The sequence below is a fragment of the Larus michahellis genome, chromosome 2 (assembly GCF_964199755.1).
Source record: "Larus michahellis chromosome 2, bLarMic1.1, whole genome shotgun sequence".
NCBI classification, from domain to species: domain Eukaryota; kingdom Metazoa; phylum Chordata; class Aves; order Charadriiformes; family Laridae; genus Larus; species Larus michahellis.
Genome location: NC_133897.1, coordinates 21,847,819 through 21,861,072, shown reverse-complemented (window position 1 = coordinate 21,861,072; position 13,254 = coordinate 21,847,819). Strand labels below are relative to the sequence as shown.

At 38.6% G+C, this 13,254-nt stretch overlaps 1 protein-coding gene across 1 annotated transcript in view; it reads left to right on the top strand.

Moving 5' to 3' along the window:
- The window catches only part of PLXDC2 (plexin domain containing 2), a 281,133-nt gene extending 271,629 nt beyond the window's left edge, over nucleotides 1-9,504 (top strand). The window contains exon 14 of the mRNA XM_074574503.1: nucleotides 7,349-9,504. Coding sequence (XP_074430604.1) covers nucleotides 7,349-7,465 — 117 coding nt within the window. The 3' untranslated portion in view covers nucleotides 7,466-9,504. The remainder of the gene's footprint in view (nucleotides 1-7,348) is intronic.
- Nucleotides 9,505-13,254: the final 3,750 nt, after the last annotated feature.

Here is a 13,254-nt window from a genome sequence, read left to right as displayed (position 1 = left end):
GAATAAGTATTATTCTTCTCTTCTTTCAAATTCCTGCAGTGTCCTGGCATTTGGGGTATTGTCATTGATCTCGCTGTCATTGCTTTGTACTGATAGTAAAGTTATTTTTTCCAAAGCTTACCCAGCTCAGCAGGAACCAGCAGCTCAGCAAGGGAAACCTAAATCGGCCACAAGGGAGAAGCACTAAAATAAATAATCACCAGTGACAATAAAAGTCAAAGGTGGGGAGGAAGGAGGCATTCTGTTTCTCGTCCATCAGCAGCCAGCTACTTAGATCAACCTAAGACTGCAGAAACACTGTTATAACAAGAAGTGGTTTAAATCACAAAGAGAGAGTTTGAACAAGCTCTTCTATCAAAAAGAAAAATAAATGAAGCCGGTAAATGATCCAACTGCATTTTAAGTCTCTAGCAATCTTTATTTCAGAACAGCTTCTTCAAAATATTAAATTAGGATGGTGTCAGGCAATTGATCTTTTGTTATTCCTGGAAATGCGTATCAGAAGTATAGTTTCAGATATTTGAAGCCTCGTCCATTTCTGAATGTGATTTGCCAAATAAATTGGGTGTTTCTAGGAGAGATTAAAGACTGATGCACAAATTATAACCACCTAAATAATATTTCAGGTAACTTTGAGCACACAAACACATGTTATGGGCACGGTAATTGATAACAGAAAGAGCTTTCCATGTCATGAGAAAGCAGAGGGCTTGGATACCCAGGTAGATTAACAGTGGAAAAGTGTACTTAGACTAATGGGACTTGAGGGTATCAGGTTAACATATGGTCATTTAGTAACAGACCTTACTATACTCTTTTCCCCTTTTCTTAATCCATTTGAGTAAGTCATTACAATTGTTTCTGGGGTTTTGACAACTATCTGGAATTTGGATAGCTCTGTATTTACATATTTCCGGTTAAGAGAGTTAAATCGGCCTTGTTGGTAAAGTATGGTTAAAGAATGCGGTTTTTAAATAGATTGAAATGTCTTTAGGCCATTTAATTAGACAAAGAAATTGGCATCAAAGGAAATGTAAGATGCAGCCTTCAGTAGAAACAGTGAAACAGTCCTCTGAATGTTTGAAAGATTTGAAATGCAGGAAAATAATGAATAGACAGAGAAGACAAAGTGGCACCAGAGCATTCAGCCTAAAAAAGTATTCAATAACTTCAGCTTTTGTGTAGTTTAGTGGTGTCATGGTTTAACCCTAGCCAGCAACCAGCCACCACGCAGCCGCTCACTCATTTCCCCCCCGTCCCCCAGTTGGGATGGAGAAGAGAATCAGAAGAGTAAAAGTGAGAAAACTTGTGGGTTGAGATAAAGACAGTTTAATAAGTAAGGCAAATCCATGCAAGCAAAGCAAAACAAGGAATTCATTTGCTACTTCCCATCAGCAGGCAGGTGTTCAGCCACCTCCAGGGAAGCAGGGCTCCATCACACGTAATGGTTACTTGAGAAGACAAAATGCCATAATTACCAACGTCTCCCACTTTCTTCTTCTTCCCCCAACTTTATATACTGAGCATGATGTCATATGGTATGGAATATCCCTTTGGTCAGTTGGGGTCAGCTATCCCGGCTGTGTCTCTTCCTGACTTTTTGTGCACTGCCAGCAACAGGGCGCTATCAACACTATTCCCAAATCCAAAACATAGCACTATATCACCTGCTAGTAAGACAGTCAACTCTATCCCAGCTGAAACCTTGACAAGTGGGAAATCAAATTTGCTGGGGACCTCTAGAGAGTCTTTCAAGATTTTGAAAGGTTGACCTTCTCAAGCTAATTCAAGTATTTATACTCATATAAACTCAGTTTGGAAAGAGAATCTGTGTGTGACTTGGTGAAGTCTGCTGTTCAAGTTTACTGCTGAATAGGAATGAAGAGTTGATCCATGCACAAGAACAAAATGTGCGTGTGGCAGGGTTGGGGAGATGACGGAGGGGCAGATTTTTCATTATGTTTTCCCTTTGCTGCTTTTCTGATATTGCAGATTTGTCCAGAATCATGCTCATTCCATGTTTCTGTACTGAATGCAGGATAGGATGAGGATGGGATGGGGATAGTAAGGATAGGATGTAAGAATATCAGATATGTAATACACATTACCAAGTTCCTTCTGTCCATTACTAGTAGAAGCTTGTCGTAATGCAAATGTATGAAAGGAAATGTAAAAGCTTAGAATTACTGCAGCTAAGAAAATATACATTATTACAATCACAGAATGGTAAGGGTTGGAAGGGCCCAGACCCCCTGCCAAAGCAGGTTCACCTAGAATGCATTTAGGGGGTTTTGAATATCTCCAGAGAAGGAAACTCCGCAACCTCCCTGGGCAGCCTCAAAGTAAAGAAGCTTTTCCTTATGTTCAGATGGAATTTCCTGAGTTCCAGTTTGTGCCTGTTGCCCCTTGTCCTGTTGCTGGGCATGACTGAAAAGAGTCTGGCCTCATCCTCTTGACACCCGCTCTTTAGATATTTATAAGCATTGATGGGAAAATTGCTTTTACTGAATTACCGCCTCATGTGGAAAGTGTTAACTGGCATAAATTTTAGAGATAGTGTATAATGCCGGCACCAGAATCTCTCAGGAGCAGGCCATCAATCTTCAAATACTAGTATTTCAATACAACTTTATACAACTGTCTGTCCTCCTGTAACTGATCTTGTATATTGCTTATCCCTTACAATTTATTTTCCTATGGCACGTACAAAGTAGATTTCATTTCTTGTTTATGTGTCCTCAGTTTACTCATTTCAAATATTTTTAAAATCCATTTAAAAAATCTTGAATTGATTTTATACCAGCTTCTCCACTTGAAGTCTGAATTGATCAGTTCCTTTGTTTTCAAGATAACATTAATTTGAGACACTGATTGGTTTCTAGTCTGTAAGTCAGTATAGAAATACATAATTCTTACTGAATTTTACCTCCTTACTAAATTGTAGCAGACTATTCTGTTCTTATTTTATTGGTGCATCATTGGTGATCTGGTGGCTCATAACAGGCAGGAGCCTTGCTGACAGCAAAAAAAAAAATGGCTTCATTTTCATTGATCTCTGGACAGTTAAGAGAGTTAACATAAAAACTGATGGGTCCTTTTCCCTTTCCTCCCTTTAAATATGATCAAGTTTGCTAGAAATTTCTTTGTAAAATTCCAATACAGTCAAGCACATACAGAAAGCACTGACCTATCAGAAACTCCTGTAGTTTTTAACTTGAGCCACATTTTTCTCTTTTGTTTAAAGAAGTTATGTTCAACAGGAAATAAGATGGACTAAAGCTAGCAACCTCAGAAACATCATAGACTGTAGCACTGGAAACCATGTTCAGATCACAGAATCATAGAACCATAGGGTTGGAAGGGACCTCTGGAGATCATCTAGTCCAACCCCCCTGCCAGAGCAGGGTCACCCAGAGCAGGTTGCACAGGAACGCGTCCAGGCAGGTTTTGAATGTCTCCAGAGACAGAGACTCCACCACCTTTCTGGGCAGCCTGTTCCAGTGCTCTGCCACCCTCAAAGTAAAGACGTTCCTCCTCATGTTTAGGTGTAACTTCCTATGCTCAAGTTTGTGCCCATTACCTCTTGTCCTGTCCCCAGGCACCACTGAAAAGAGCCTGGCCCCATCTTCCTGACATCCATCCTTTAAGTATTCATAAGTTTTGATAAGATCCCCCCTCAGTTGTCTTTTTTGCAGACTGAAGAGACCCAAATCCCTCAGCCTTTCTTCATAAGGGAGGTGTTCCAGTCCCCTAATCATCTTGGTAGCCCTTTGCTGCACCCTCTCCGGCAGTTCCCTGTCCCTCTTGAACCGGGGAGCCCAGAACTGGACACAGTACTCCAGGTGTGGCCTCACCAAGGCAGAGTAGAGGGGGAGGATGACCTCCCTTGACCTGCTGGCCACACTCTTCTTGATGCACCCCGGGATGCCATTGGCCTTTTTGGCCACAAGGGCACATTGCTGGCTCATGGTCATCCTGTTGTCCACCAGGACTCCCAGGTCACACCAACTGAGTTTTATTTAGACAATATTCAATTAAGTGCACTCAGATACATATCAAACCTTTTTGGTTTTATCATGTTTTAATGACATCATACCATTTTGGTGGATAAAAGAGGCCCTACGGGGTCAAAATTCCCTCATGTAGAAAGATGTCAAAAGAAGAAACCGGTCAACAATGAGAATACAGTTGGAGACCAGTCTGTCCAACAACAGTGAGGAGATACTCCAGTCTTTAGTAAAAATGGGTTGAATCCCCTCTTTTTTTTTTCTCACAAGCAAGACAAATCGTATCCATTCTGCCTCTACTGCAAGATTTACGTAAGGACACTTATTCTAACCTCAGTATTGCTGTAGGAAGTCAAATATATTGCACAGCCACCAGCAGTGGTGTAGACAAGCGTAATGTCAGAAACATGAAAGGTAGATCTCACTTTCCATGGATTATCCAACTGCTAGTTTCTTACATTTTGTCTTACTGGTTTTCAATGGGAACTAACTTTTTTTTTATGTGTATCATAAGTTACTCTTCTGCATCCTGACATGCAGCTTCTGCATCCTGGTCATGTGAAGTCACAAGAACTTTTCCCTCATCCTTATTTGCTTAAAATAACGAACCCAAGGAAGCTTCAGTCCTATGAGAAAAATCCTAGTCCTGCTTTCCTGTTTTGTAATACACTGAAAGGAAGCAGGAGTTAAAACTCTCCAGCCGCAGATCAGAGGATTTCCTCTAAGAGTTCCAATTCCAGAGAAAGAAGGATATTTTTTCCTGTTAAATTGGGTGACAAAACTAAGGAATTAGTTAAAATACTCAGCTTGCTTTCCCCTGTTTTGTTGTTGTTTGGGATTTGGAAGAGGTTGTTTTGGGTTTGGTTTTTTTTTGCGGGGGGAGTAGGTTTTTTGTAATCTTCTTATTACTCTGCTTCACAGAGAGTAAAAGGGAAGAATGTATTAGGCATTCCCTGAGCTGCTTCAGTAACTCAACGAGCTTTGTGTCTCCTGATATCCATGAAGTTACTTTTGCTTTTATCAATTAAAACTGTAATGTCTCTACAGCTTTTTGGGGGTCAATGAATTGATAGCTTGTCAGTGCTCGCTTTTAAGGACTGGCAACCACTCGCGTCACCCACATGCACACAAAGAAGTTGAAATTAAACAGACTGTTGGTAGGAATGGAAAATCTCACCTCAGGCATGAAGAGAAACCACAGAAAGCTGCAATTGTAACATTTGGCGATGACCTTTGAATCTGTTGGTTTATTTCTGGAACAACAGCTGATGTTTATGCTGTGTGGCATTGTATCATTAGAACTGATACACATCTGTTCCATATTTCATCATCTGGAAAGGTCAATTAAAAAGAGTAGCCCAAAATGGTAGATATATTTTGTAACAGCAAGGTAGCAAGGAAGTAGTATCTAATTATGGGTACGTATTAAAACGAAATTAGGGAGCAATTTAATAGATTAAAACTCGGCTCATCCTTATATGCTGCCATTTGAGACTGTTTCTAATTATTTTTTCCTACTAGTTTTCCAATTATTTTTTTTATTTTCTCTTTTTATTAGAGACTTCTCGGTCAAATTCTTTGCTCATTTATACCAGTGTAAATCTGGAACAAGTCTTTTACATTTACTTGAATTATTCTTGATTTGCTTTAGTGAGTCTGAGAACATAATATGATCCTTTTTCTTTACCAGTAACCAAACTGTCCTTCTTAATTTTGAAACCATGCTGAATCAAGCTTAGGTAGAAAAAAGTCTCAAAAGTTTGAATAGACTAAGTTTTCGTATTAGGAAAAGACATCCATTAAAGAGGACGGTGTTTGCCTTCTGGTTCTGCCTATTTGGTAGGAAGGTGTTGCGTTGAAAGGCCTGGGATTTTAAATTACCTGCCAAATAGAATTAAACTCTGGATGCCTCAAAAGTAACCTGATCCTACAACTGGAGAAAAAGAAATCAGTTGCTTTTATATTGTATCTTCCTAACAGTGATCACTGAGGAAGGCTTTGTGCTGTGCCTGCAGACAGCTGTGGGGTTTGTTGGTAACAAGATTCAGTGGTCCCCCAAGATTTCCTTAGTGGCTGCTGCCCAACAGCACCATGAGTCCCAGCATAATGTCACGGCTGTGGCTGTTCTGTGGTCCCCAACATTGCAGCATGAAATACCCTTAGTGATCGGAAGGCGATCAAAGTGGGGTATTATGGGGACAGAAAATCAAATGCAATGTTTATTTTCAGAAGAAAGATCATAAAGCAAAATTGTTCAGATTTTGAACTGTCAGTGAAAATATAGGCTGTGACTTATCTGCACTGTTTCTCCTCTCTTTTTCCTGCAGTGTTTCTATATAGGTTACTATATCTTCCAGCCCTCCTTCCAAGCAGATTGTAACTGTTGTCAGTAACGAAAAAGAAATATGTATCAGAATATTTGGGAGATAAAATTTTCAATAGGGAATCATCATTTTAGGAGAGCTTTTTCTGCTAACTGACTTTAAGAAAGAGTTTCCTTACTTTCCTGAAAACTATTCCCTTTGACAGAATCTCAGCTTGGTCACCCAAAGCGTGAGCCTTCCCACACATTAATTAGTTTGAAAATGCAGGATTTTTAAAGCACCTGTCCTTCCCAGATGCTTCAAAATCATACAGACATTGTTTTGTCTTTCCTAGAGAAGGTCTATTTCTCTTCTCCATTTATTAGCTCTTTTTAAAGCAGGCACCAAAGATCCTCGTGAAAATGGGGTAGGACCTCTCAGGACCCTTCTACCCAAAGGCTGTAAGAGTTTAAATGAAAAGGTTGCTTCTATTTGAACCATCAAAGTAAACTACTCAAGTAGAAATTATGTCACTTGAAACAGAAAGTCATTATTTTGGCAGTCCTGCATAAGCATGCCAGAATTTTGTTCAAAAAAATTTTTAGAAGTACAGTTTCTGTCAACTCTGCTACACATTCTCCCATGGAGTAAAATATGTTGGCAAATTCCTGTGCAGAAGTAGGAAGAAAGAGCAGTGGACAGATCCTTTAGGGGGTGGTGGATCACCAGGTCTTTATATGACAAAATCCACTGATCAACAGTTTTAGACAGGAGTTATTTCATCTTCTTCATTGCTAGGACTAGTGGCAATTATTTAGTTCTTTGATAACAGCCATCACTCACAAATCTAGAAAGAGGGATTAATTCCCCTGACTTTTGCTGCTGAATCGTGCTTCTCCATTCCTGTAACAACTACACAGAGTGGGTTTAACATGAGAGAGACCAACATTACAGGGCATTGTTAAGGTTTTTTATTATTTATTTATTGTTGTACCCTTCATGTTCTGAAAGTTTAATTTCTTGTTGTTGCTGTTACAGCGGCGTCCAAGCAGATGGCCAGCAATGAAATTCAGAAGAGGATCTGGACATCCTGCCTATGCTGAAGTGGAACCAGTTGGAGAAAAAGAAGGGTTCATTGTATCAGAGCAGTGCTAAAGTTTCTAGGACAGAACACCAGTACTGGCCTACAGGTGTAAGACATTTACTTTGCCTCTCTTTAAAGAAAAGGAGCCCTAAGCTGCTGTAGCCTGATAGAAAGAAGATTTTGGATAAGCTTTGTCCAAGAAGAAAAACTATCTATCTAAGATACCAGATTACCACTGCGCAGTAGTTTTTGTTAGTGGACTGAGACAAAATGGTTCGTACAGAACATTTGTCAGTGGACACCTACGGTATCAGAACTATGGCACAAGTGCCATGTTATTGGCTTTAGGTACGGGGATGCACAGAAATCAAAAATATAATAAAGCTTTGGTGCACAAGGGTATTACCCTTTGCTTCAAGTGTTCTTCTCTGGTATCTCAAAGACTGAGTGACAAATCTGTACCCTTTCAGTGCAAAGGGCACTGATCAGTGTTCACAGGTGATTGAGAAAAATATCTCAATGCAGGTAAAGAAGAAAAAAAGGAATTTTCCAGTACTTCTACAGGTGGAATAGTGGATGAAATACACTCACTTTTCAATTCTAAATTAACCTACCCACCTAACTGAGCGAGTCACGGTGTATATGCTTTCCAGGAGTAGTACAATGTTTCTTGCACATTGCTGATTACTTCTAAACAACTCATGATACACAAATTGGTAAGAAATAAGGACAACAGAGAATTTTCACAATGATGAAATTATTTTATTTCATGGGAGTTCACAGTGAATTTGGGCTGATTTTCAGTTTCAATGTTCACTAACAATTAATAATCAATCAGGTTTGATTCAAGGGTTATCTTTCATTTCTGCGCAGTAGGCTGAAGTAAAGGCAACAGATCCTTTTAGCTGCCAGAGATCTTGTGGACCATTTCTTAGGCAACGTGATATGAGAAACAAGATTTTAAACAAATGCGTTTCTATCCTTTGCCATTTCATTGTGAGTCCTTACTGAGAAGCACCAGACTTCAATGCACCCCTTCCAGAGATTCAGATACAAGCGTTATTGAACCCTGCTGATTCATACAGTGATTTTGTTTAATGCACATAGTAGTTGCATAAATATATACAAAAATATATTTTTTTTTATAGCTAACACAAGGCGGGCTCTTGTGACTGTTAAGACTGCATTTTTGTCATCCAGACAAAGGAAATGGATTGCATTACTGCATATTTCCACTGAGTTGTAAAATAATCCTTAATATTAGAATATTTTTATGTTGCGTAGGGAAGGTGGTTCATGTAGTTGCAGTGCCATATCCTTTCTGCCTATCGGAACCACTCTTTCTTTAATATCGACCCTTTCCCTCCCTGTATAGGGAAAGACAAGACTATAAATTCACACCATCAAAAACAGTTATCCCTTTCATGGGAGGGATTAATATACACTGAGACCCAGATCTTCCATGAGGAGTTGGAACCTAAACACTTTGATGATCTGGGCCCAAGCTATTAAAATTTTAAATTCAGGTATTGTATGTACATTTCATCGTAGTCATTGACTATCAAATTTTTTACATACTGTATAAGGCACTTGAATAATTTTAAAGTGAGGTATACAACATTCGCAGTTTCGGATCTCAAGCAGTTAAAAAAAGTTGTAGATACCACCTCAGTAGTACAGTTATTTACATTTCTTGTTGATGCTTGTATGGTCTAAATTTGATTACTTAATACTGTTTAAAAAAAAAAAAACAAACATGATTTTTACTTGTTATTTTGTTCAGTAAATAATACAATACTGTATTTTCTGTATTCTTTTATTTTGTGTAACACACTTTTATTTTCATCCATTTTAAATCATCTAGCGTGAGATGGAAACTGCTCAAAACCTAACTGGTATTAATCTGAAGATACTAACACATTGTCTTGAAGCCTGGTGAAAAGCCTGTGGCAGGTATTCATTTCAATTTGTCTGGGTCTGCTGAGCCCTGTTTCTAATAGAATGGGATTAAATTGCAGGCTGTTAATTCCGATAGCAATAACCAAATGTATGCACATATATATCTGGTGACACTCATTTTTATTAAATAAAAAGGTATCGGTGCACATCATTTAGACACGTATTAGTTTTTCTAGGAATCTTGGAAGTCATCAGCTAGGGTTCATTGGCCAAATGAAGCAATCGTAGAGCTTCCATTTGGAGCATGATGGAATCCTGTTTGAAATAATTTTTATTTCAGAGCACATCTTGGCAAATTATACTAAGAAATTTTCAAAAATCTACACAGTACTGCAATAAATTCAAGGGATGTTTCATATAAGTAAAGAAGATTTATATTATTATGGGTTTACAGATCTGCACTTTGGCTGATTCATTCCCGTTTTTCATGTTTTTACCCGTGTATGTAATACATGTAATTCAATGGAACTCTCAGAATATTTGTAACGTGATTAGAAAAACACAACAATTTTAAAATCCAGTATTTTGATTACTTTTGTTTTAAGGCCCCCTTGCACAGCTGAAGGATGTTTATTAGTATTTGCAAACTAACTTAAATTTCATACTCCTTCATTAAATAATAGCAATTATTTTTTTTATCCTCTGATCACCAGCTGTCGTAATTTGGTGGAAGATTTCACTGGTCTTTGGGGAGCATCATAGTGTACTTGTTTTGATTTTTGCCATGATGTTATATGCTATGGATTATAACACGATGAGTCGCTGGGTTTATTTAATAAGACTGATAGGCATATGCTTATGTCTGATAAGAACAGATATCTGAAGAGAAAACCTTCTGCATACTAATGGATGTATAGTGTCTCATTGGTGTCTGCTTTGATATATTCTGTGGTATGTTCTATTTATCCCAGTAGGCAAAAGTTAATTAAGTAATCTGTTGCTGTTTTGTAATTCCATCTAGTTTTCTAATTTTTTAATAATTAAAATTGCCACATTAAAAATTATACAAATATTAATCTATAGGTGTGATGAAATATTAAAATTAACTAAGAAACCGATTCTTATAATTTTATAAAGCACGAGGTTAATTTATCCAGACCAAAAAAGTTTCCTGTAACCCCCTCTCAGAGGTCCAGCTCGTATGTTATTCAACAGTTCATAAAGAGATTTCCATCCAGGTCTCTGAAACAGCGGCTTCACTAGCGTCCCCACTGGTCCTTCATTTGAAAGTACTTCAGAATATTTCATTTGTTTAAATGCTTACTTACAGAGTCATTTATTCTAACAGTTGTTTTAACTCAAACTTTTCTGTAAATTCGTGTATCTAATGCATGTAATGATTGCAAGACCTCACAAATTTATCATTTCTTATTAGTTTCCATTTTAGTGTGAAATGTTCCATAACACTTAACACTCAGTGCTATGCGTCAGCTCATCCTGTTTCACAGAAAAAAAGGAAAATTTGAACTACAAAGGATTCAAAGCATATTACTCTTTACATCTCAGTAAGATGAAACTACATGTGTAACACAAAGATTGTTGAAAAATTACCCTTAAATTTGCAAAATTATGTTCAGACATTAAGAAATTCTGGAGCTGTGGAAAAAGTGGAATTGTCATCTCACTCCCATGTACATATGTATGATGATGTGGTCTTACTTAATTGCCTGCCATGTTTCTCAGTGCACCCTATGATGCATTGGACACAGAGAATGCAGGCGGTTCGTAAGAAGCAGCTGTTCCTTTTTTTTTTTTTTCTTTATTTTGAAAACCTGTGGGAGCCAAATTAAATTTCTGCAAGCTGAACAGAATATTTGACTTTGCAAATTTCACCATTTTTCCTTGGTCAACAGAGTTCAAACCATAAAACTCACTACGCAGGTATCGGAGCCAACTGAATAGCTGAATCACTAGTTTGACATCCAAATGTGGACAGCAATGGAAAAGGAAGTGGTGAGCCAGTTTGCCAGTGAGCAGGGGAGAAATTTTTTTTACAGAAGAGTAATAAGACTTCCAAGGAAAATACGATAATATTTCTATATCCTATTAGAGCACCTCTTGGATAAGCCAAAAAAAATGTAAGTGACAACATCCATCTTTTTTATTTGTAGAGACTCTCTAAACAAGATTCTGCAAGCAGTTGTTATGAGCTGGCAGTATTTCACATAGTAGGTGGGTGACTAGACCATGCGGGGTACCCCGTGTTGGTTCATGTTCCAGCTCACAGACCATCAAAGGAAAAATTCCCTTTGAGTGCACACGGTAGCTGAAGCAATGGCTGTTAGTATTTTCTGACACCAGCAATGAGGCTTTGTATAAAGACAAGATTTGGCATCCACCTAGAGGGTATCATCTCAGCTGTGCAAAATCATAGTGCCTACAGCCATAGTATTAGCCATTAGGAGAAGAACTGTAATAGAGCATAACAAATTCAGCTCAGATCAATATTTTTGCGCTCAGGGAATTTATTGCTTCCAGTGAGGAGAAAGAATAGCAGCAAGCACTGTTGTCCAGAGTAATAGCATTGGAGTCCTTATAGCTGTGCACCTCCTTGCAGAGAGCTACTTGAAGCCTGTAGCCTAAAAAACTCCAGAATGAAATGCTACTGAGCGATAATGTAGTATTCACTCTAATTCTCACGTTTTAGACAGAAACTTCAGGAACTGATACATGCTACTGCTTTTCTTTATGGATGTAATGGTAAGTTGGGTTTGGGGCTTGGTTTTTTGGAGTGGGAGGAGGAGAAGGGAAAAATGCAGGAGAGGAGGGAACAGGTGGCAGTATTCCCAGATGTTCTAGAGGCAGGGCAAGAAACCTTATGTACGGCCTTTAAAGCATCAGTACCATGTGCCAGTGGCACTGAGTGAGAACACGAGGTCTTCCTTCACGTCCACCTCCACCATTTAGAAATCAGAAATGTCACCAGAACCACCAGCTTCTGTCTAAATCTGCAGGAGGCCATATTTCACCTGATGGAAAGTTTATGTCACTCCATAGGGAAAAAAGCTTGAACTGCAAGCACCATTTTCAGGTGGAGCAGTGTGCCAGTAGTGTCGGAAATGACCAGAAGTCAAATGTGAAAAAGCAGGATGCAGCTTGCATAAAACTGAAGGGGACAAAAGAGATTAATTGTATGCAGAAAAGCCAGTATCTTTATGGCTGGAGCACTGATAAAACTGTCTGTGGGCTGGTTCGACTTGATTTAGACAATGTCATAATCCTAAAACTGGCCTTTAACTATCAGCTTCTTGTCAAATCTTGTAACTGTTTCTTAACTTTTTAATTTTTTATGGAGAAGGAAACAGTTGAGGATGCCAAGAGGAATAAAATATCTTTCTGATAGGAAGAGAGTCTCGTCTCCTGACATAGTTCCCTACGGACTAGAGTAGGGACCCGTGCACAGGTCATTTCAGCGGGTCTTATGCTGACTCCAGTCTTTCTCAGGACATTTCACAATTTTCAGTGCAATTCTCTGTCTCTTGCAAGACTTTTGAATACCTATGTCCTGCCTCACTTTTTATTCTTGTATTTGATTCTTCTCCACCTCTGATCTAACTCTGCTTTCTCACTACTATGCTTTCTTGCACTCCTGTAAGCCCTGAATTACGATGCTGAAATGAACACCTTCAGTATCACTGAAAATAAGCCTCAGCTTGGAGAAAGGTCCACTTGATTTTTTTTCTGTACGTGGGTTCTGGTTAATACAACTCGCTGAAGGTAGGTTTTCTTGTTATTGACAGAATTCTGTCCACAGGAGTTAGCAAGCTAATTTCCGAATCTCTTGGAAAGGTTTTGTTCAGACATTTTGGTCAAAGAAACTACTGGTCTCTTCAAGTGGAAAACTTGTCCCAGATAATATTTTTAAAGCAGTAAAAGGACTTTAGAAGCAGGCCTCAAGACA